Genomic DNA, 24,213 nt, shown 5'->3' with positions numbered 1-24,213 from the left:
CAACAAGAAGGATCCCAGGGAGGGCAAGCTTGGCCCAAACTAGGAAGGACCCTACAGAATCACTTCAGTATTGGGCAACGGGGCATATCGGCTTGAAGATAGTGAGGGCAGAGAGTTGCCAAGACCCTGGAATACTTGTGATCTGAAGTTTTTCTATCATTAGAATGTCCTCGTTATTTGCCGATGTAATGAACAAAATTTTAGCAGAATTCTTCTATATTTGTGACTGATGAAGATACATAACGTTGTTTCGGAATACATGCATAATGAGACCCCAAGTGGAACTTAGGTTCACATTAGGGGGCAGAGAGAAGAAATGATGTTTAACACTTGTTGAAACTTGAGAAAAGTTTACAAGTTGAAGTTAAACCGATACGATGTTTAACACTTGTTGAAATTTGAGAAAAGTTTACAAGTTGAAGTTAAACCGAAATGATGTTTAACACTTGTTGAAACTTGAGAAAAGTTTACAAGTTGAAGTTAAACCGATACGATGTTTAACACTTGTTGAAATTTGAGAAAAGTTTACAAGTTGAAGTTAAACCGAAATGATGTTTAACACTTGTTGAAACTTGAGAAAAGTTTACAAGTTGAAGTTAAACCGATATGATGTTTAACACTTGTTGAAACTTGAGAAAAGTTTACAAGTTGAAGGTAAACCGATATGATGTTTAACACTTGTTGAAACCTGAGAAAAGTTTACAAGTTGAAGTTAAACCGATATGATGTTTGATACTTGTTGAAACTTGAGAAAAGTTTACAAGTTAAAGTTAAACGAAGTCTGTATGACCGAGGTGTGTTATCCCGAGAAGATTGCACAAAGATTGAAGTATATACTAAAGATATATTCTAAGTATGGAATCATACAAGAGTAATACAGAGAAGGCACACACAAGCATACAGAGAAGGCACACACAAGCATTCAAAAAGTTGACATATCGGCCAAAGCCTACAACTGTTCCAAAAAGAAAAGTACAAAGCACAAAAGAAAGAGAAAAACATGAAATCAAGAGTCTTCAACAGCAGGTTAGGTTTGGACCTCGGAGGACTGCTGAGAAGACATCTCGGAAACCTTCTCAGCCGCAAGTTTAGCATCAATTTCTTAAAGGGTTTCATCTATGCTCTTGTCGGCAGGAGGCACGTCCGATGACGCCTTCTCTGGAGTGGCATCCTTGGAGACTTCCTCATCCTTCTCATCTTGAGTCAGGTCCAGGACTTGCTCATTTTGAGTAGGTGACTTGGCCTCAGCAGTTTGCTTAGGCTTCCTCGCCAAAATCTCCTCCTCGGACTTAGAGTCGTCGTCGGCGGTTTGGCTTGGAGTTGGGGGGAATGGCAAAGGAAGGGCATCGACATTCTTGAGGGGGGAGTCCTCAGGGACATCAAGCCTTTTTAGCAAGGTCATCCAGCCAAGGGTGAAACCCTTGTTGCATGCCAGCTTCACTTGCTTTTCGTAATTCGCCGTGACATCGGCCACCCCTTCGTTATAGCCCTTTTCATCGGCCTCTTTTAGCTCAGCATCTTTGGTGGCCAAGGCGTTTTGCAGTTCTTTTTGGGCCTGGGCCATCTTTTCTTCGGCCTCTCTCTTCTGGGCCTCAAGAACCTTCTTGATGGCCTCAACAGACTCTGTCTTTTCTTCGACATCATTTTGGGCCTTGATGGCAGCCTCACCCTGGTCTTCCAGTTTGTTCATTTTTGATTGAAACTTTTATTGGCCTTTTGAAGACTGGAGACTTCCCTCTTCATCTCGGCTAGCTTCTTCCGGTTCTCAAAAGATTGTACTGAAAAAGAATGGGCATGCTGAATGGCCTGAAAGAAAACAGAACAGAAGTTGTCAGAAAAAATTACAAATATGAATGAACAGAAAGAAAGAAAAAGTTGCCAAATAAAGACACTTACTTGAACGGAGCGTTGAAGCATAAGGGCGTAGTTTTCATACTTGCTCAACTCGGCATTTCGGTTGAGATTGCCGGGGAGAAGCAGAACAGTACTGAGGGCTACGCCGACGTTGATGTCATCAGTGCTATCATTGGCCATAACTAGCTTATCTTCTAGAGTAATTTTTGGGGCCCAGGGGGCGTCATGTTTTTTGGACCCTGAGGTGGTTGCAGAGGATGACCTAGGCCTCTTTGATTTCGGAGAATCGAATGGCTGGGCCTCGGCATGCCTCTTCTCCGTGGTAGGCTGCGACTTGTCACTTTCAAACTGTTTGGAGATCGGCAAAGTGTCCTCAGTGTCAACCTGAGTCACCTTGGCCTTTGGTTGAGCCTTTTTAATTCTTTTTTGTTTTGGTGGAGGCTAGGTTTGCGTTGGCTGAGCATCAACGGTTGATGGGATGCTGGCCAGGAGATCTTTTGTAACAGCTTTTTGATGGCCCATCTCAGCAAGAAAAATGGTTCGTCGCCGGCATTGTCGTTGGGATATCGGGATCAGGTATGGAGCCGAGGTTGACGGCTGCTCAGCAGGATCAGAGGTTGATCCTTGGTCTGTCCGAGATGTGGACGCAACTTGTGGAGTTGTGGCAAAAGGTGGAGAAAGGCTTTTCTTCTTCTTCTTTGAAACGTCGGGAAGAGCCGACTTATATATAGGGATAAAGTTGAGAAGCAGAGGGGCCTTCCGCTTGTGGACTGGCAAATTCAGTAGTTTCTTCAAGTCTTTGCTGGGAAAGAAAGACTGATGGAAGCCCTTTGGTGGCTGAGGGAGAGCTGCAAGAAAAACAAACATTAAAAACATATAAGAGTATCAAAGACTATGAAATAAACAAGTAATTTGGACACAGGGCTCTTACCATTGCCCTCTACAAAAACTGATCGGGGAAGAGGGTAGAGATGGAGGTCCTCGTCTGGAGCAAATTCCTAATTCCCCGAGGTAATAAAGTAGTCATCTCCAGCTCCCTTGTTGGAGTCAGGGAGGTCGGCTACAATTTTGTACTCTGTAGATCTCGACTTAAGGTAGTAAATATAGCCCGTATCTTTTTTGAGGCCACACATGGTGTAGTAATATTGGATGTCGGCTAAGGTGATCCTAGCATTCTCTTGTTTTGCTAAGGCAATTATACCGTTAATGACTCAATAGTAGTTGATGGCAAGTTGCATAGGGTTCAACTTGTAGTAATGAAGTAGTTCACGAAAAAGGATGTTTAGTGGAAACCTAAGTCCACACTCAATAAACGCTACTATTGGGAATGGCATGAGGTTTACATCGGGCATGATAGAGTCGTCATCTCTTGTCAACCTCAGATGGACGTCGGCAAGGATGGAAAACTCTCGCCTAAAGTATTCTAATTTTTTCAGGGTGTCTACCCTATGTTTCCACATACCCATAATATCAGCTTAGTTGAGAGGAGCTGGATTTCAGAATGAAAAGTGTTTTAGAGGGATATTGGGACCTCAGCAAAAAACCTAAAGAATGTGCTGGGTAAGGATTTATGGAAATAGTTTCAGTTTTTCCTAAAAATCAAGGGTTCTACAGGCAAATCCCAAACCTAGATCTATGGAAACGAAGATTGGATGCACGGATCTGGAAAAACAGAAAAACAGGGATACGCTTCAAAATCAAGAACAAAGATGGATTGTCAAGAACATTGAAAGAACAAAAGGGTATCAGGCCAAGAACAATGGCAGAAATCAACTGGTATGTGAACAGTGTATATTCAAGAAGATGATTTGGGTAAAAATAGAATCATGAAGCAAACAAGTTCAAATATATGGTGGAATACAAAATGCAAGATGAAATATCGGAAGTATGAACAAAGATTGCAAAAATAGCAGGTAAAACGGTAAAGTTCAGTAAGGTAGCCAGAACTAAAAACCAGAAGGAACGATGACTTACCAGAGGGAAAAGTCGATGTTGAGATCGCCGAAGTCAAACAAACGACGGTAGCAGAAAAAGAGCCTCGCCGGAAGAGGTGAAACAGCGGTGGCAGCAGAGCTTTAGAGCTTGGAACAATGGAATATTAGAGAAGGCAAGAGAGAGAAAGAGTTTGAATAGAGACGATGTAAAGTGAAAAAGACAAAAGGGGGAAAAGTTTTGTTAAAAACCTAAAACGGCGGCAACACAGAATTGATGAGCCTAGAAAAATGGATTTGTCAGACGGTGCACGCAGGCGTGAGATGACTTACAAGCGCGTAACAAGTACGATCCAGTGAGGGGAAAGCACGTGGCTTAAATGGTTGAATTGTTATGTATAACAGCTCATACACGTGAAGAAGCCCTTGGGATTCTTAATCTTTAAGAAGACATATCGGTCTATGATGATGATCTCGGCTTACGCCGATGTACTGGCAGGAAGTACCGATATAGGTTCTATTGCCTCAGAATGCCGAGGTAATAGAACCTAGGAACAGTTGTGGGGATATATTTTTTGAGTCCCAACTCGTAGCCAAGGTGACACCGACGTGTCAGCCGAGGTGCCACGTGTCTAGGTTATGACACCGAGGTTATCTCCGAAGATATCGGAATCCAAGATAAACGGATAAGGGACAAGAGTCCTAGAATAAGGAAGAACTATGGCATGGATAAGGATAAAACTCTTAGGGAGTTTATCTTTATCTCTTGGAGAGTTCAAGATAAGCACTGAGCAAGAGTCCATTGAAGCTAGGCTTCTAGTGGGACAAGGATTAAGTTAATTATAAAAGAGAGGCACTCCCATAGGTCTAAGGTACGCAATTTATATTCTGAATAGTGAGTTTAGCACTATTGATTATCTTTGAGAGATATACTGACTTGATCGTCGGAGTGCCCCCGGGTGGACGAACCACCGTCGGAATCTTCTCTTTCTGTTGTAGGTCAGCCAGGTGTCATCTATAGGGATGGCAATTTGAACCCGGCCCAACGGGGACCCGACCCCCCGTCCCCGATAAGAATGGTTTTTCCCCGAAAAATACCCCCGTGGGGACGGGGATGGTATTCAAAATTAAATCCCCGGTGACATTCGGGCCGGGGACGGTGATACATATTTCATCCCCGGCCCCGCCCCGCCCCCCCGCCCCGGTTAGCCCCCGACTTATATTATATATATATATGTTTAGTTTGGCTTGATCTCTCTTTAAATATTAAATATTATATTATATATATATATATATATATGTTTAAGATGGTCACAGTGTAGAGTGTAGCTCTCTCTCTCTTATCTTCTCTCTCTCTCTCATTCTCTGACCTATGTTACTCTCTCCCCCTCTCTCACATTCGAAACCCTAACCTCTCAAACCCAATCGTCGACGAGAGTCGAACGCAGACGAGAGACGATCGCAGAGATGATCTGCCAGAGAGTTAAACATCCCGATCTGCCAGAGAGTCGATCATCCCGGTCATTGCGATCATCGACGTAGGGAGTCGGTAAGAGGGGGATCATCCCGATCATCGACGCAGAGACGACATCGCCTCTGCTATTCCACCATCGAAGCTCCTCTTCCCTCCTCTTTGTCGCCATTTCTATTCTACTCTTTCTTTATTTTTTTAATTTGTTGGGTTGTTGTTGTTGCTGAATCTGTTGGTGTGGTGTGGTTGTTATTGAATCTGTCAGATCTGTTGTTCTATTTTTTTTTTTTTTTTTGTTATTGAATCTGTTGGTAGTGTTGTTAAACAGTAGATTTGTTGCTGAATTTTTTTTTCCACCGAGGAATTTTCGGGGTCGGGGAAACCCGATCCCCGTTAGGGGACGGGAGCGGGGGCAGCAACAGGTTCCCCATCGGGGATCGGGGCCGGGGATGGGGAAATTTTCACCGTCGGGGATCGGGGACGGGGAGGGTGATCCCCGGCCCCGCCCCGCCCCGTTGCTATTCCTAGTCATCTATTCTGCCAATATTCTCCAGTTGATTATTGAGTTGGACAGTGTGATCGGAAAATTACTCATACACTTGATATGAAACCCACATCAACTTCTAAGTGTATTAGTAAGATTCTTAATAAGATTATTACTTACCCTCACATTTTTCTCTTTTTTTTAAGCACAATACCTAAACTCATCAACTTTGTACCATAGTTGGACTTGACAGCTAGGGCGCAATTGGGCGGATTAAGAGCTTGGGGGCTTGTTTGGTTTGTATTTGAGAAGCATGTTTTGAGATAAAAAGTACAAAAATTTGTTTGGTTTGATTTTTTTTCAAAAGATGTTTTGAAAAATTATTTTGAGAGAGAATTTTGAAAAAAGTGATTGATTTGATGGGTATGAGAGAGAGATTTGTTTAGAAAACTTGTAAACCAAACAAGTTTTGGAAAAAAAATTTGATTTGATTATTTTTAAAAACTTATTTGTAAAGAATTTTTCTCAAATTTTTTTGAGAAACACAAACCAAACAAGACCTGAGTTTTTTAAGCACAATACCTAAACTCATCAACTTTGTACCATAGTTAGACCTGACAGCTAGGGCGCAATTGGGCGGATTAAGAGCTTGGTCAAACCCACCTCAAGTCATAATGAGAGCGGTTTAGGCCCATCGAAATCTAAATTGTAACTTAGGTCAAGTTTGACAACTTAAAAATAATTTATTTTTTTTATTTTTTTATCATATCACCTCTATTTTTCTATATATTTTTTTATAAAAAGACAAAAAGTCTACTTATTTAGGTCATTCCAAACAACCCCTTAAGTCTTGCTTGGGAACAGATTTTTTTAATAATTTTTTGACTTATTGATTAAAATATGATATAAAAAAAATAGTATGTTTGAGATGACTTTTTGACTTTTTATGAAAAGATGTGCAAAAAATAAAGAAAAAATAGAATCTTTGACTTTTTTATATGGATTGTTAGCCTTTTAGTTTTTTTAGTGATTTTTTGACTAAAAAAGTCACTTGCCAAACGAGACCTTAAAATTGTCTGCTTAAACTCGAGTTGAGTTAAATTTAAATTATCTAAATTGTCTGAATTGTACATAAATTTTTATTTTATTTAGTGCAATTAAGTTAATTAATTTGTTAAAATTAGATTACTTGCAATTTTTTTTTTATAAAATCATTAATAATATCAAAATAAATAATTTAATAATATAAAAGAGATACCGTTATAATGATCTTTACAATTTATAAGTGAAAAAAAATAAATAAGTGAAATTTTGAAATGTTACTTGTGTATATAATATATATTCAATATAATTTAACGATCTAAATTATTGTAATGTCATTTAATGACTAATAATTTATATATATATATATATAATTCAGGTTCGGATTGATTGATATCTTTGTTCAAATTCGTTCAAATTTAATTCAAATTTTTGTATTTTTACTCAAATTCGTACCATATTTAAAAATATTTTACTCAAATTCGTACAAACAGGTATGGGAGCTGCCATTTCCTCTCCATTCTGTTCCCTCAACTCCCTCTTCAACATCAGACTGCTCTGTAAATGATCCAATCTTGCCAAACCAAGCCTAAAACAATTTAACAAATATATAATTTTACTACGTGCACATAATTCATGCATAAAATAGAGACAAAGGTGTGACCTTTTTTGTGCAAGAATTATGTACACATAATTTTTTTTTATAAATAAAATTTAAAAAGAAAAAAAGGAAAAAATTACCAACTCAAAAAATTTCAAGGAATACACAATATGTTACATTGCACTTGTTTGGTGATAGTCCTAAAGATTCTATTTTATGGGTATGCAGTATGCCAATCCAAAAATGGCAGTGCTCATTCACTTTGCACTTTCTTTGTTTTTATTGGAGATGAAGAAGGACCAGCAACCAGGTGACCAACCACTGTTCCTGCAAAACCAAATCAAAACCACATCTTGCAATTAGTCAACGATTCACATCTGGTACTAAGTTGAATAACTGATGTAATTATGTCACAGTTATTGAATTTTAATTGCATAATTTATAACCATAGTATTGAAGCTCAACAAAGTAAATGAACTATTCGGATTAATTTGTAACCCGTATTTAATTTAATGTAATCTGCTTAAACCCGTTTAGTAAATGAGAGGATTTGGATTAAGTTATTTTAAATGCATACCTCTGCACTGAACTAACTAAAGCCATCATATTTTGAATTTGAGTTGCTATTCTGCTACACCTTTCTTAAATGATGAAATTTTAATGCATTATCTGACTCAATATTCACTCTCTTATCAATTTGGGATCATTCAGTTGAATTTGAATTGCTATTCTGCTACTCTCTCTTTTTGTCCTAGTAGATTCAATGTTGTTTAACACTTAGCTAGGGTTGTAGATACAATGTCTAACACAAATTTGATCAATGCTCATGAAATGTGTGTAAAAATGTCATAAAGAACTTTTCTTTTATGGGTGTCTCATGGACTTTGTTCTCATCTTTTCTCTCTCTCCTAACTTAACCAAGTTACCAATAATGAAGCATGTGGAGTCATATCTTTGGGAAATGCTATTATACAACGATTCATAATTTCTATCAATTTGAGGCATAACAAACCAAATTGGTTCCTAAAAAACACTCCATAAAAACCTCATAACTGAGGTCACTTGGATTCACAACAAAACACTACAAAACCTCATAACAAAGATTACTTCAACTCATGACACAAAATCTCATAATCAAAATCAATTTGGATCATAAGTAAAAACACAACCAAAGTCTCGTAATCAAGTTAAACATAAATTTGACCACCACAAAACTTCATAACTAAGCACCAACGTTATTCATAACAAAGATCACAATTTGCACGACTAGAACGTATGAAACACACTTTTTAATGGGATGTGTAAAGAGAATTTTCTTAGATCTTTATTTGTAATTTTACTTATCTTCCTTCCCACCTGCCCTGTTTTTCCAAGAGAGACTTTGACTAATAATATGATATTTTCACATTAACCAGGTTATGGGAAAGTTGAGGTTCAATGTACATAATATGTTATAGATGGAAAAATAAAAATCTATTTGGTAGTTGTTACAAATAAACTAACTGTTTTTCTGGGCTTTTAGTATCATTAATTATTCATTGTTCTGTTCCATTTTTATTGAAATGAAAGAAATGAATTATGAAATAAGGAAATTTTGTCCAAATAACAGAACAACCAACATCTCATGATCTGTAGTCACATAAAAAGTCTTTAATTCCTAACTTAATAATTTTCATAATATTTATAATATCAATAAAAATAATATAAAGAAGAAGAAGAAGACTAAGACTTAGTAAATAAGAGACCCTAAAACTCAAAAGTGTTATTCTGATTTAATCAATTCTGGAACTGTCTCCAATTTTGATCTGATCCAAACATCAATATTAGTTTAATTTATTGAACCAATTAGATCTAAATAAGTTGGGGGAAAAAAAAAAAGAAAAAACTTAATTGTTCATGTGATGAATCAATTTTCTTGAAAATTAGCATACCTGCTCCTGCTGCTGTTGCTGTTGCTGCGGCTGCTGTTTCTGCTTCCGCTGCTGCCACTGCTGCCACTATTGCTTCTTACCGCACCGGCCACTGTCTCGCTCGAACCAAAAGATCTTTTCTTGCACCATTCCTTATCAGGTTTTGGTGAAACTTTTGATCCCAAACCGTTTGTTGACAAGTTCTTCTTCTTCTTCTTCAATCCAAAAGAAAATGGAAAAACCATTTTCAAAAGAAACCCACCATTGTCAAAACTTGTGCTTCTCATCGTCACCTTTCCTTTACTCTCATTCTTGTTACTTTCCTGCCTCTTAACCACCTTCACCCTTTGACTCAAATCTTCTCTGCCAAAGCTTTTCTCACCAACCAAACACTCTTCTTCACTTTCCATGACTCTAGTAGGGTGATCCACAATATCTTTCAAGGAGAGCTCATAACATGACTCAGGCATGGTTTTAACCATCTCCATGAGCTCCCACTGGCCTCTTGCTATTGCCTGAGCTCTTGAATTGGGAGATAGAGACCGGTAATTGTTCTGGGGATGTCGGGTGTGTGTCGGGCTTCTGGGTGGGCTTGATTTCCATAGAGGCGGCGAAAAAACACCTGACTCATCTTCTCCCATGTTATCTGGTCTGAATTGGACGTCCATGCCATTTCGACTCCTATAATTCTCGTACTTTTGTGCTGTTTTTCGAGCCCTCGCGTCGTAATTCATCTTCCCCAAATGGTCATATATATGTGGAGTGGGATTGAAGGGATGAACATGGTTGTTGGGAAGTTCAGTTCTTGGATCAAACATGGTGGTTTGTGAGGGGAGAGATGGGGGGAGAAGGGGAGGAAATTGGTGAATGTGGTAGTTTGTGGAAAGAGGGAGTAATTATTAGGTAGTTCTGTGGCGCTTCTAACCAATGAGAAATTGTACAGAGAAACTTGTCATTATTAGACAGTTGACTGATAAAAAATGACCCAATAAATATATTTTATAAATAATTAGTGGTTTTTAAATTCAAAAGTTCACTTTCTAAATATCTAACAATTTATTAAAATATTTAAATTTATATTTTTTAATTATCAATTAATCCTATCTTTTAAACGTTATTGGGACTACAAAATGAGTTTCGAAAATTGGCTTTTATATCATATTTCTTGCGAAATTTAATTGGTTAGAAACACTAGATAAACAATTATACTTTGAGACTATTTAATTTTTTAGATTCAAATCCTCTCTAATATTTTTTTTCATTAAGTCGTTATTCAATAATTGATTTAAAGAAATGACTCACCTATTATGTTTTATGAATTTTAATTTATCTAAATTATTATCAAAATAATATTATGTAACATTTTGAAATTATTTAATAATTCTTTTAAATGGGATTGGTTGAGTGTGGTGGCAATATTGTCATGGATGACTCTTTGGTCCATTGCCACTTTCTTTTCTTTTTTTTTTTTCTTTTTTTGTCACTTTCTATTTTTTTTTTTTTTTTTTTATCAAACATTTGTCACTTTCTTTATGACAGAGCTTTTGTTGATGGCGTTGGCTCATTTGGAGGGCTGTTATGCTTTCATCAAAGTCAAGCTTTCTAGATGGGTGACGTAGGCCCATCTGTTCTCATTTTTTTCTTGGATTTTGTCTTTATTTCAGCACTTCCAATAAATTTTTGTGATACTTTTCTTTTTCTATGGATGGAAAAGACTTACTTGACCCTTTTCATATTTTTTGAATATTCTCTTTCATGATGTCATATTAAGTTATTAATATAAATAAAAAAATTTATATAAATTTTTTATACTAAATGATGTGAATGTGAAAATTTCACTTTAAAATAAAACATTTATATTTGAAACATTTTCAAACATTTTCAAACTTTTTGTTTTCTTTTTTTATAAATCAGTAGGCTAATTACATTTTACAAATATCAAAGATAATTATGTTAAAAATGAATAATCAACCATTTAAAAATGGTCCAACAATGCAACAAGCTCAACACTAATTACACAAAAACTCTCATACGGAAGTAATTATTGGGTGCTCTTAAATTACCATCATACAATAATTTAAGCAATACTGTTACGGAGTTCGAAAAATCAAAGGCTTAAATGGCTCGAAATCTTAAAATGATGTCGTTTTAAGATTTTTTTTTATTCTCTTACCAATAAAATAATATTTTTCGTACCATTCGAGCCTCAATTTTTCTAAATACGGAGCATTTTTGTAATTTAAGGGTGTAGAGTGTTGTGCTCCAAGAGTGCCGTAATTTTTCCTCACAAGGAGGAAGAAACAAACAATTAAAAGAACACTCACATAATTAGAAGAAAAAAAATAATCAACTATTGCCTTTAAATAAGAGTTGATTTAATGGCCTATCGGTTTGTAAGTAACATAACTAAGAGTTTGTTTGATATTTTTTTAATGAGAAAAAATTATTATATACTCTTTGAAAGTCATGCGTTTGTGCTTTTCACTAATCATCCATTGCCTTTAAATAAGAATTGATTTACTGACCTCTTGGTGTATGAGTAACATGACTAAAAACTTGTTTGATATTATTTTTCAATATTTTTTTGACTTTTTTATAAGTTAAAAAAGTTAATATGAAATTGGGTTGTTTTTTAATTTTTTTTAACAGGTGATAAACATAATTTTTTTTATCAATTTTTATTTTTTAAAAAACTTTTTTCACAAAATAAGCTAATGTTTTTTTGGGTGAATACAAAATAAGGTAATATTCCTTACAGTGCACCATAATATCTATACAAGTGATTGGACTTAGAGATTTTTGTAAGTCAGTATTATTTGGGTGAGTGACAAATCGAAAATGAAATTTACTTACATAGTTCTAGATTCTGCCAACCAATTGATGTAGAAACTGAATTAAAAATTGAATATACAACCATAAAGTCAACAATTCATGCTATGTATATTGATAATTATGTGTAACAAATAAAGAATACTCCAACTGTATATCTGATTAAAGCAAATTGACATTAACACATCAACTTCATATAAAACATATACAAACTGAAAAATGTTATATAAATTATTCTTAATAATCGATAGATCATATACTAATAAAATTTCAAAAATTAAAGCATGAATTATTTTAATGATATAATAGGTGTTATATTAGTAGTTAATTGTTAATTTTTATAAAATTTATTAATTTATATAACATTATCAATTTAAAATAGGGATAATTGGTGAAAAGTGCACACTCAAGATTTAATTTATTTTTTTGATAAGGACATATTTAGTGAAATTATATTGTGAGAAAAAACAAATTATTTTTTTTTATTTTTTGTTTTCAATTGTACCCCCACTATCGAATCACCAGAAAAGTCACCACCAATGACATGTTTGCCCGAAAAATTGCCGACGGCAACAAGTGGTTGCGGTGATAATATGGACAAATAATTAGATTAAGTGGACAGATAAGTGATACATGAATAAAAAGTGAGATGATACGTGAACAGATAGACGATGTGTTTAAATTATCCTATTAGCCCCAAAATAATAGAGTTTGGATCTGTTGACCCAACAATTTTAAAATTGAATCTTTGGCCTGATTACCCTGTATGAGAATCAACAAACAACTTGATTCTTGCAAAAACTACTTAATATAGTTACGAGGAATGCGATGTATCACTTTAATTATTTATTTTTATTTTTTGTAACTATTTTACATCACTAGATTACATGGTAAAATGTTATTTGGTATTCACATAAAATGTGATATAAATTGATGATAAAAAAATTAATGACATTGACATGTAACATTTTTCAATAGTGTTTAATAACATAAATCCCAAAAGCTTGCTTTCTTATATATGGGTAATGCATTTGGAGAGGAAAACACAAAACTGCTCATTTTTAAAAAAAAAAGTATTTTGGGTATGCTGCTAGCTGAAGAAGCAAGGGACCAAACACACTCAATTCAACAAATAGTGACAAATTAATTGAATTGGCACAATCAATATGCAATTCATGGACAAAAAGAAAAAGGCAGAATTGCTATCTCACTATCATCAAGTCTTGGACAACACATAAATCAAGTCTTGGACAATACATATTTATATCATATAAAATATAAAATTTGTATAGTACTCCAAAAACAATAATGCTAGAGAAATCATCACGCGAACTGTTTATACTCACATGATTTATAATGACGGATATAGAAGTGGACAATAGCCATGGTTCTCATAAATTTTAGAAAAATTCAATTAGCCTTGCTTGATTTTGAATATTTATATAAAATAAAATTAAAAAAAAAAAAAAACTGTTTGGCCTCCAAACTTCAAAAAATTCAATTAGTTCCATACACTTTTGATTATTTATAAATAAATAAACTAGGATTTTAAACTTCAAAATCTATTATATTATTTTATTTGAACCCTCTAAAATCTAAATTAGGCTTACTTTGGAAAATGGGTTAAAAGTCACTTCTAGCTTTTAATCCACTTCCCTCTCTTACAAAAGAGTAAAAAAAACAGCTTCTAACCATCTTCTCAAAACACCCTAAGGCGTCGTTTGAAAAGTGATAATTTTAGTCTAAAAGTCAAAAAATTATTATAAAAAGTAAAAAATCTATAACTTATATTAAAAAGTCAAACATTTTCTTTTCTCTCTACTTTTTTACATATCTTTTCGTAAAAAATAAAAAAGTCATTTCAAGTATAGAAATTTTTTTTATCTCATATTTTAATTAAAAAATTAAAAAATTATCAAAATAATACATTCCTAAACGGGACTAACTTTAGCACTCTTTGTCGGATGATATAACTCGATGAGATACATGTCATTTTCGCTTTTTCAGAGAAGAGAAGGGGACAGTAGGGAGTCCAGATCCTCTCCTTGAGCCCCTCCTTCATTCCCTCCTTGCAAGGGCTTTCGGGTCCATTTTGAGGCCCAATTTTGATAATCCGAATCGTTCATATTTTTAGATTTATTCAGTATATTATACCTGTAAAAAATCAAGTTGATCGAATATCAGAAAGTATGCGTTCAGAAAATTGGGACTACAAACTATTTTTTAATAAACAATTTTCCGAACACATACTTTATGATATTCGATCAACTTGATTTTTTACAGATACGATATACTGAATAAATCTAAAAATATGAACGATTTGGATTATCAAAATTGGGCCTCAAAATGGGCCCGAAGACCTTGCAAGGAGGGAATGAAGGACCGAAATGAAGGGGAGGATCCCAATTCGACAGTAGGGGGCTGGAATTTTTTTTTTCTATTTAAAAACAATGAAAAAGAACAAAAATGACAAGATGCCCTTCCTCGGGGAACAATTGAGTGTATTTAAAACCACCCGAAACCAATACTCATGAGAAGCATGATTCTATCTTATTAGTTTTTTATTATTTTTTTAATATTTAAATTAGAAGGAAAACAAAGTTTAGGTTCTTTCTTGAGCAACAATTTAGAAATTGTTGTTTGGTCTAGTCAACTTTATCTTTAGTTAATTTTTAATTTATGGCATTAAGGACCATTATCTCGAATATTTTTAAGACGTTCGTTTTGTGTTTCAAAATTACCTCTAGTATTCTTTCTAGAGCACACAAAGTTATTTTTAAAGCACAACTATCATTCACTAAAAATATTATATATATATATGGAGAGAGAGATTTATGAGCTAGAATGGGCCATGGTAAAGGCCGGGCAAAATGAGGGGCCGAACATGTTTGGGCCGGGATAGCTTGGGCTCGTCCTGATAAGGTTTTGCTCGGTTGAGGCCCAGGACCATGTTGGGACCGAGTTACTTGGACTTGTCTATGTAGAGAACTGAGCTACTTGAGTTGCTCAGCCGAGATGATTGCCAGACATGCTGGATTCCACAGTTCACGCGTTTAGCGCGGTAGGAAGGCCTTCGGTTTGCTGGCTCAACCTATCTTGAACTCGGTTTTGTCGGAATGCAACTGAGTTCGGTTGTTCTGGAGTTTGGTCGTTCTGGAGCACTCGAGTACGCTGCGCAGCGCGGTCATGAAAGGTCGAGGTGGTTCTGCCGGTCTGCCGGGCTCCGCTAATATAGCTTGACGGTTTGGTCAGGTGGTGATTGCAGGATTTGTGCTGACAGATGGGAAAGTAGCACCACGTGTTAAGAGATTAATGGGAGCAGATTTGGGCACAGAAAGTATATAAGCGTGTCTACGCCCCCCATGCTGGGATGAAACATAATTTGGTGAGATAAATCTATACATTCAAGTCTCTCCTCTCTCTCTATCTCTGAGTGTGTGTTAACTTGACCGTTGGAGGGGTTTTTCGGCCACACACCGCCGGGTAGCTCACCGTCGTTGTGTTCGCAGGTCGATCGGACGGACAAGAAGCTTAGTAGAAAGGAATACGGGCTAGGCAGAATATTTGCTTCCCGTATATATATATATATATATATATATGATATACATAAATTAAAGTGTAAAATTTCGTTTAACAACATGACTTTCAAACTAAAAAAAAAATCAGAAGTTACTAAAAAAGTGAATCATAAATACCAGCCATTTATATTTTTTTGATTATTTTCAAATTTATTAACCTTTATTTTTTTTAAAAAAAAAAAACTAAAAAAAATAATTCTCAAAGCTTAAGTTGTACAGGGAAAGTGCTACACCATGATTGCAAATGTTATTGATTTTTGGCCAATTGGAAAGCAAAAAGAAGCCAATTGAAATGGGCCCTAGCCTGCTTTTATTTATTTATTTATTTATTAAAATATAAAAAATCAACTTTGTGCTGATGGCAATCCAATTGATAAGATAATTATCGCAGATATTACGTGAGTGTTGGGGAGTTATTATTTTAATAAGTTATTTTAATTTTTAGTTATTGTAGGAGGTTAAAATTTTTGTATTTGAAAAAATAGTTGATTTTTATATAATTTGATGTGATATTTGTGAGAAAAAAAGTGAAATAATTATGGGTTTAATGTAATATTTTATCTTATTAACTATTTTAATTTATTTTATTTTTTTATTTTATTTTAACCAAAAAAAACTAAAAAACCTTCTCCCCAAACACTCCTTATGTTTGACGGTGAGTGCAACCTATGATCAAAGTGGGTACTATAAAAAAAAATTCCAGATACCCACGCATCGCATAGTTTAATGCAACTTCTATTCATGATTTTAACAAATCAGGAGTAAAAGACCTACAAACACTTCCAAGTATTGCCTTGTACAAAAGTAGGTAAGTTAAAAAATGTGGACCTTGCACATTTGCTTCGAAAGTAAAGGCAAAAAGAAAAAGACAAAAAAAAGCAAAAAAGTTATTTAGTAGAGATATACACCACAGTATCTGAATTTTGAAGTTAACTTTTCCTCCACAAACTGTGTGTGGTATTCATTTCTAATTATAATTTTACATTCATATTTAAGTGTAGTGGTTGGATATAATTTTAAAAAAATAATTTCATATTTATTTTTATAAACTCATTTCAGGCGAAGTTTTGAATTTTGAAATTTAGTCTATTCGGATGTCCGGCTGGTGGATCGAAACAGTGCTTTTTTTTTCTTTTTCTTTTTCTTTTTTTGGGACAAAATTGGCACCGGTTATTTTTTATATTTTAAATAAAAAATATTTTTAATTTTTTAAAAATTATTTTATGAGTTTTGAATAGAATTTTGGATTGTGTATTTAGTTATGAGTTATAAGTTTTTAAATCAAATATCATAAGTCACATCAAAAATTTTCAAACTCAATGCAAAACTCTTCTTGAAACTCATAACTAAACAAATTGTTCATATTCAAATTATAATTTTAAAACTCACAAATTCAAAATATAACTCTATTATCAAATTATAATTTTAAAACTCTACCAAATACTATGGGCCTGTTTGGTAACGTTTACGTTTTCAGTTTATATTTACAAAAATTTTATAAACTGATTTTTGTTTATTTTTAGAAAAACATAAACTACAAACGCGTTTGGTTTAGACAAAATATTTAAAAAAATTTAAAAATATAAAAAAGAGTGAGAAATGGCAAGTGGTGACGAGTGGTGGCGGCGGAAGACGGTGGTGGAAAATGATAGCGGGTGGTGGTGGCGGAAGACGGTGGTAGAAAATGGTGGTAGGTGGTAGGTGATGGTGGTAGAAGACGGTGTTGGAAAGTAGTGGCAAGTGGCGGGAGGGTGGGTGGTGGTGGCGGAAGACAATGGTGGAAAGCAGTGACGGGTGGGTGGATGGTGGTGGCAGGTGGGTGGTAGGTGGCGGGTGGTGGTGGGTAGGTGGCGGGTGGTGGTAGTGGTGGGTGGGTGGGTGGGTGACGGTGACGGGTGGCGGGTGGTGATGGCAGATGGGTGGCGGGTGGTGGCGGTGGGTGGGTGGTAGGTGATGGTGGTGGTGGTGGTGGGTGGTAGGTGGTGGTGGCGGGTGGGTGGTGGTGGTGGCAAGTGGGTGGTGGCTGGTAGGTGGCGGGTGGTGGGTGGTGGTGGTGGTGGTGGTGGTGGGTGGTGCGCGGGCGGATGGATGGTAGTAACAGGCGGATGGATGGTAGTGGCGGGTGGTGGTGGTGGTAGGTGGGTGGCAGGTGGGTGGTGGTGGCGGGTGGGTGGCAGGTGGGTGGCAGGTGGGTGGGTGGATGGTGGGTGATGGTGGTGGTGGTGGGTGGTGGCGGGTGAGTGGCAGGTTGGTGGTGGTGGCAGCGGTGGGGGGGTGGTGGCGAGTGGGTGGTGGGTGGTGGTGGCAGAAGACGGTGTTGGAAAATAGTGGCGAGTGGTGGCTAGTGTTGGGTGGTAAAAAAAAAAAACTGAAAACTGAAAACAAAAACACATTTTTTGAGTTTACATTTTTTGACCAAATTTATAAACTGATACCACTGATTTATAAATTAAAAATTTACCAAATAAATTTTTATTTAATGTTTTAAAATTTTTATAAATATAAACTGAAAGTTGAAAACGTAAGTGTTATCAAACGACACCTATCAAAATTTCTCCTTTCCTTTACATTTTCTTTTTTTTGAATTCTAAACACAACTAAGAGTATCACGGTAGCTAAATGGGCTCCTCTAACTAGTTTAGCCAATTTTCCCTCAATTTTGCATCTCCAACAAGCTAGCCGTTTTGTCTCTCACTTATAATTGACTATATAGAGAGCAATCTACAAAATCTAAACATAAAAAATTAATTTATTCTCTCTTTCTCTCTCTCCTAATTTTTCCTCTCTAGTTGAAGTATAACAAATTTAAACAAAAATTGTTGAAAGTCGATAACTATAATTGTGAACATTGTTAAAAGGTGCGACACAAAGGGTTGGCAATTTTTAGGCTTCTTAAGATTTTTATTAAATATAAATTCTCCCTTCATATTTAAAAATCTTATTACAAATTACTCCATAGATTGTTGATGTCATATTCTAAAATTTTTTAAATAATCATTTTACTTTTTTTCTTACAATTTCTTCTTCCTATCATCATGACTATATTTTATAACTTTTCATTATTAAATTCTATCTGAACATATTTTTATTAAGTAATGATATACAAACATAAATTTTAAATAAAATTTTTAAACACAATAATATAGCTTAATGGTGACATTTCACTTTAAAACAAAACACTCATAAACATGATTTATATTTACAATAATATCACTATCACAATATGTTTATGATATTTTTTGTTTAAATTTTTATATATGAATAGAATTTTTTATTTTTATTTCCACCATCATTTTTCTTTATTGTCTATTTACCCACATTCATTACAATATTACTGAATTTTTGTATTTGGTGAATTTTAAAAAAAAAAACACACACAAAATATTATACTTCTTAAGTATATCTAGATTAAGTGTATCTAAAAAAATAATAATAAATTACTTAAAATAATAAAAAATTAGTAAAAATTAAAAAACACAAAATAAAAAAAATTAATTTTTTGTGTGAATTAAATCAAAGAAGACAATTGTTATTTCTCTTGAAATTACATAAACAAAATATCAGTATTATTTTATTATTTTATATATATAAAGATTAATGAATAAATATGTTATTTTAATTTGACAGAGGAGTAAGTACAATTTTTTAAATGTAAAGAAAAATTTACATTAAACAAAAATTTTAAGAGATGTCAATATAATTTATCCCAATTTTTAATTTACATACCGCTAGCTAAAATGACTAGCATAGCTAGAGATGCTCAGTGTTTGATTTAGTGGAAAGATATGGTAATGAAATGACTATTTCGTCCAGAATACCCGTACATTGAAAATAAAAATGTAACTTACCAATTTAAAAAAAAAAAAAAAGGATCATTTCATTAGAAAGTAAAAAAATAGTCATTTCATTAATGTCTAAACTTATTCGAGCAAATCAAACCAGATACAACCTAAGAGTTTATTGGTTTACCTAATTCTTTGACACAATGCAGTTTAAATGCTTGACCGACGATATACTTTGCCTAAATAAATTGAAGAATATTACTCTCACCATCTAAGGTTCATGATTTGCATGAGATTAAGATAGAGACAGACTTCTCTTTCTTTTGCTAAATAAATTCTAGCTACAGAAGGACCAAGGAAAAACAATTAAGTAATAGCATAAAAGGACAACAACACCAGTCATAAGTTTCAGCTATAAAGCTAGTTTGGTGAAAAATATCTAAAGGAAAAGTAAAGACAGGCTTTTTCAAAGCAATAATAAAAGTGATCTCAACCTTATATCAAAAGAATCTCAATAATAATTATAAATTCATCATTTTCCTTTTTCTTAACTTCAACTCTCAGAAACAACCCAACTGACTAATTATTTTCTTTCATTTAATTGCTTAAAAGACAATAAGAAATAAATTATATCGATAGTTTCCACATTTTACTTCTTGTGTTATTGTGATTTTTATAATTTTTATTAGTTCGATTTTAACTATTCATTTTAAATTTTGTATCAATTTAAGGCTTATTTGGGATGATCTAAATAAGTGCACTTTTTATCTTTTTACGAAAAGATGTGCAGAAAAGTAGAGAGGTGATGTGATGAAAAAAAGATAAAAAGATGGATTATTTAGGGGATGCCAAACCAGCCCTTAGTATAATTGATAACTTTGGTTAGGAATTTTTTAGAATAATAATCACTAAAAAACTCATTGCGTTGAATAACTTTATAATTTTATTTATGAAAACATGACATATATTGCTCGTGTGTAAATATATATATATATATATATTTATTTATTTATAAAAAGCCAATAACAATTTTAATAAATTAAATAAAATTGAGACAAAATTATAAATATAATAAATATCAAATCAATTAAAATTATAAAAACTAAAATGATAGAAGGGTCAAAATTGATGAGCAACCATCCTCTTTCATATATGTGATGTTTGTGGTGATTGTAAGCACACTTGGCTGTAAATATAGTTAATGTTTGTGGTGATTATAAACACACTTCGCAATATATATTGTTAAGCAGAAGAAGTTGGAGTGTTTGGTTTATTTTTAAAAGATAAGTTTTTGAAATTTAAAAATTTATTTGGTTGTATATTTTAAAAATAATTTTTATAGTTTTGTAGTTTATAGTTTTATGGTTTGGGATGATTTATAATTTTTTTATAGTTGAATAGATGAACGTGAAAGAAAAAGTTACTAATTAATGTTGAAGACCATCTCCAACCCAACATATTTTCTTTTATCAAATTTAAATTTGATAAAAAAAAAAGTAAGTTTTTTTTTACTCTAATTGTTTCATCAAACCAATATTAAATCCAAGATACGTTATAGTTTTTTTTATCAAATTGAGGATGACTATACTTTTCATCAATTTACTATTCAGAGAGACTGGAGTTGCAGCTAGTACAATACCATCAAACGACCACTTCGGTGAAAAATTACCCACAACATATTTTAGATTTGATTGAAAATTATACTGGTGGTTGATTAGCCAGACAACATATTTTAGATTTGATTGAATACTACATTGGCAGGTGGATTAGCCGGATGTTAGCCCAGTCGACCGATAATTTGATGACAGTCTGAAATCCTCCATTAAAGTGCGCAATATCAGATGAAGGTTTTTTTTTTTTCAATTTTTTACTCAGATTTGATGAAATAAATGAGTAAACGTTGAAGATGCCTTAAGATGTAAGAAAATAATAAAGATGAGAGAAAACGTGATTGATTGATATGTATAATATGAAAAATTGAAATAAAAAAATAATTAAAAAGAATTTTAAAAGAATTATAAACTAAATAAATTTTAAATTTTTAACTCTCAAAAATTATATACAAAACTAACATTGAGTACATGTTGATGGAAGTAACAATTATTAGAAACGCGTAAAGAGCACATATTGAACAAGTTGGTTGCCACCACAAATCTTCATGATGTGCCCATATGCTTATTTTCCTCTGAGCATTAATTACTGGATTTTAGACCCTTCTTAATCCTTATCTATATATAATATATGGGGGAAATGAGATTTTTAGAAAGAAATCTCTTAGGAGATTCAAATTCTTATTCTAAAGTTATTAAATTTTTTTAATTTTAAATAATTAAGAAAATTCTCATCGGTTAGTTTTTATTTACTTTTTATTTTATAATCTCATATCGAAAAAAGAAAAAAAAAAGAAGAAGTGAATTGTTTTACCTACATAAAGTGAAAAGAGATTCTTTCATTTATATAAGCAAAATGAGATTTTTAGTGAGAAACCTTATAATCAATATCTTATATTCATTTTTTTGATTTTCTTAATTTTAAACAATTAAGAAATCTCCATTGGTTAGTTTCTATTTAACTTTTATTTTACAATCCTACATATACATTTTGATTTTAAAAATAATGTTGTATGAGATTTTAAAACTCTCATAATATTTAATTTTAAAATAATTACAATTTCACATCGAGAAAAGAAAGAAAAAGTGAGTTGTCTCACTTATATAAACTGTTACAATCTTATATCGAGAAAAGAAAGAAAAAGTGAGTTGTTTCACTTATATAAAATGAATCTTATAAAGGAAGTTTTGAGTAGAAGCCTTCTAGAAACTTCAAATTCTCATTCTAAAATTATTGAATTTTTTTAATTTTAAACAATTAAGAAAATTTCCATTGGTTAGCTTCTCTTTATCTTTTATTTTACAATCTCAAATTGGGAAAAAAGAAAAAGAAAAAGTGAATTGTTTCATTTACATAAAATAAATCTTATGCTCCAATTTGTATAAATTATTGGATTTTCTTAATTTTAATCAATTAATAAAATTCTCATTCGTTAACTTCCATTTTACTTTTACTTTATAATTCCACATCGGGAAGAGAAGGAAAAAGTGAATTGTTTCACTTTATATAAAGTGAATCTTATACTCTCATTTATATAAGCAAAATAAGATTTTTAGTGAGAAATCCTATAATCAATACCATTTTTTTTTATTTTCTTAATTTTAAACAATTAAGAAAATTTACATTGGTTAGCTTCCATTTAACTTTTAATCTCACGTAAACGTTTTGATTTTAAAAATAATTTTGTATGAGATTTTGAAACTCTCATAATATTCAATTTTAAAATAATTACAATCTCATATCAAGGAAGAAAAAAAAAAGAAGAAAAAATGAGTTGTTTCACTTATATAAAGTGAATCTTATACTCTTATTTAATATTATAGTATTGTACATGTTTTAGTTTAAGTTGGTTTAAATTTTAAAATAAAATTTAAAGATTTTAATTAATTAATTTTGCTGTAAATTGGTTTGTAACGCCCCGTATTTTATTACTTGGATAACTTTACCAATATTCATTAATTAAGTCCATTTACAAATAATATTTCATCCAAGGATGAAATGATAAATAATTAAATATACATATTTCCTCTCGTTATACAACAATGACATTTATATACAAATAAAAGAAATACCCTGAGGCTTACAATAAAAGAGAGGACACTACTCTTTACAAAAAAACAATAGTACTCAACCAAACAACAAATGAATTAGTACAATCCATCACTACATTACACTTATGAAATGGTAAAATCCATTGTTTGATCTTCAAATCAGAAAAGCATTCCATGTACACATGTACAGGCAGGGGGTGAGCAACTACTAGCTCACCAAGTAATCTCATATTAAAACATTAGAAGATATGCGGTCACCAAAATACTCATACATATACGTGAAATCATATCATGTCAAAACTATATGATTTTATTATATAATCTCTTAAATCTAATTTATTTAATTAACCATTACAAGTTAACTTAAATAAATAAACATGTTTCAATAGTAACAGGACATCATTTTCAATTCATTCAATTATCTCATTATCAATTAAATCAAATAATTAAACAATTCATCAAATCCATTTTATACAGTCTTATGAGATGAATGCACATGCCATGTCATGCTCAAAATATTTTGCTCATCTTTTGAAAATTTTATGCACAATGCCAATTTGAAAACACACTAATCCAATAATTTCAATAACATTCCAAGATGGTAAATACGACTCAGGTAATCCCTAGGCTGGTGTCGGCAAGTAGACTATACAAATACTACCAATTTGTCATTTTTACCAATATTAACTAGAAGGCTCGAGCCTTGTAATCTATCATTTTACAAGTATTAATTGCAAGGCTCGACACTTGTAATCTGTCATTTTTACCAGTATTAACCGGAAGGCTCGACATCTATCATCTACACCACCTTTCAAAACTTACCACCGTATTTATCCTAAAATCATTTCATGAAAACTTATTTTCCAACATTCTTTTCTCAATGCAAAGTTTTCAAATCAAATTTCAAAGCTCATCATTATCAAATGAATTGATATGTCAATACAATGATTAATAATATAATGCAATATTTCTTCCACTTTCAATACTTCCACACAATATTCCCATTGTGATCAAAATTCTCATTTCTCATTTCAATATAATTTCTCAAGATGAATATAAATACTTTTATT

At 33.0% G+C, this 24,213-nt stretch overlaps 1 protein-coding gene across 2 annotated transcripts; it reads right to left on the bottom strand.

Annotated features, from left to right (window-relative positions):
• Window positions 1–7,379: 7,379 nt before the first annotated feature.
• On the bottom strand, window positions 7,380–10,260 carry LOC114285558 (uncharacterized). Of its 2 annotated transcripts, none has more exons than XM_028228598.2 (2): window positions 9,314–10,260; window positions 7,380–7,709 (listed from the first exon to the last, which is right to left on the bottom strand). In XM_028228598.2, exons 1-2 carry the CDS (start codon window positions 10,108–10,110, stop codon window positions 7,640–7,642), a joined length of 867 nt encoding a protein of 288 aa, XP_028084399.2. In that variant the 5' UTR covers window positions 10,111–10,260; the 3' UTR covers window positions 7,380–7,639. The 2 variants fall into 2 exon arrangements, with proteins under 2 accessions (XP_028084399.2, XP_082730707.1); XM_082874581.1 differs by having other exon boundaries at window positions 7,380–7,703; window positions 9,314–10,216.
• Between the last annotated feature and the right edge of the window lie 13,953 nt (window positions 10,261–24,213).

Source organism: Camellia sinensis, chromosome 6, assembly GCF_055761805.1.
Source record: "Camellia sinensis isolate YWXY chromosome 6, ASM5576180v1, whole genome shotgun sequence".
NCBI lineage: Eukaryota > Viridiplantae > Streptophyta > Magnoliopsida > Ericales > Theaceae > Camellia > Camellia sinensis.
This window is presented reverse-complemented; position numbering and strand designations above follow the sequence as displayed.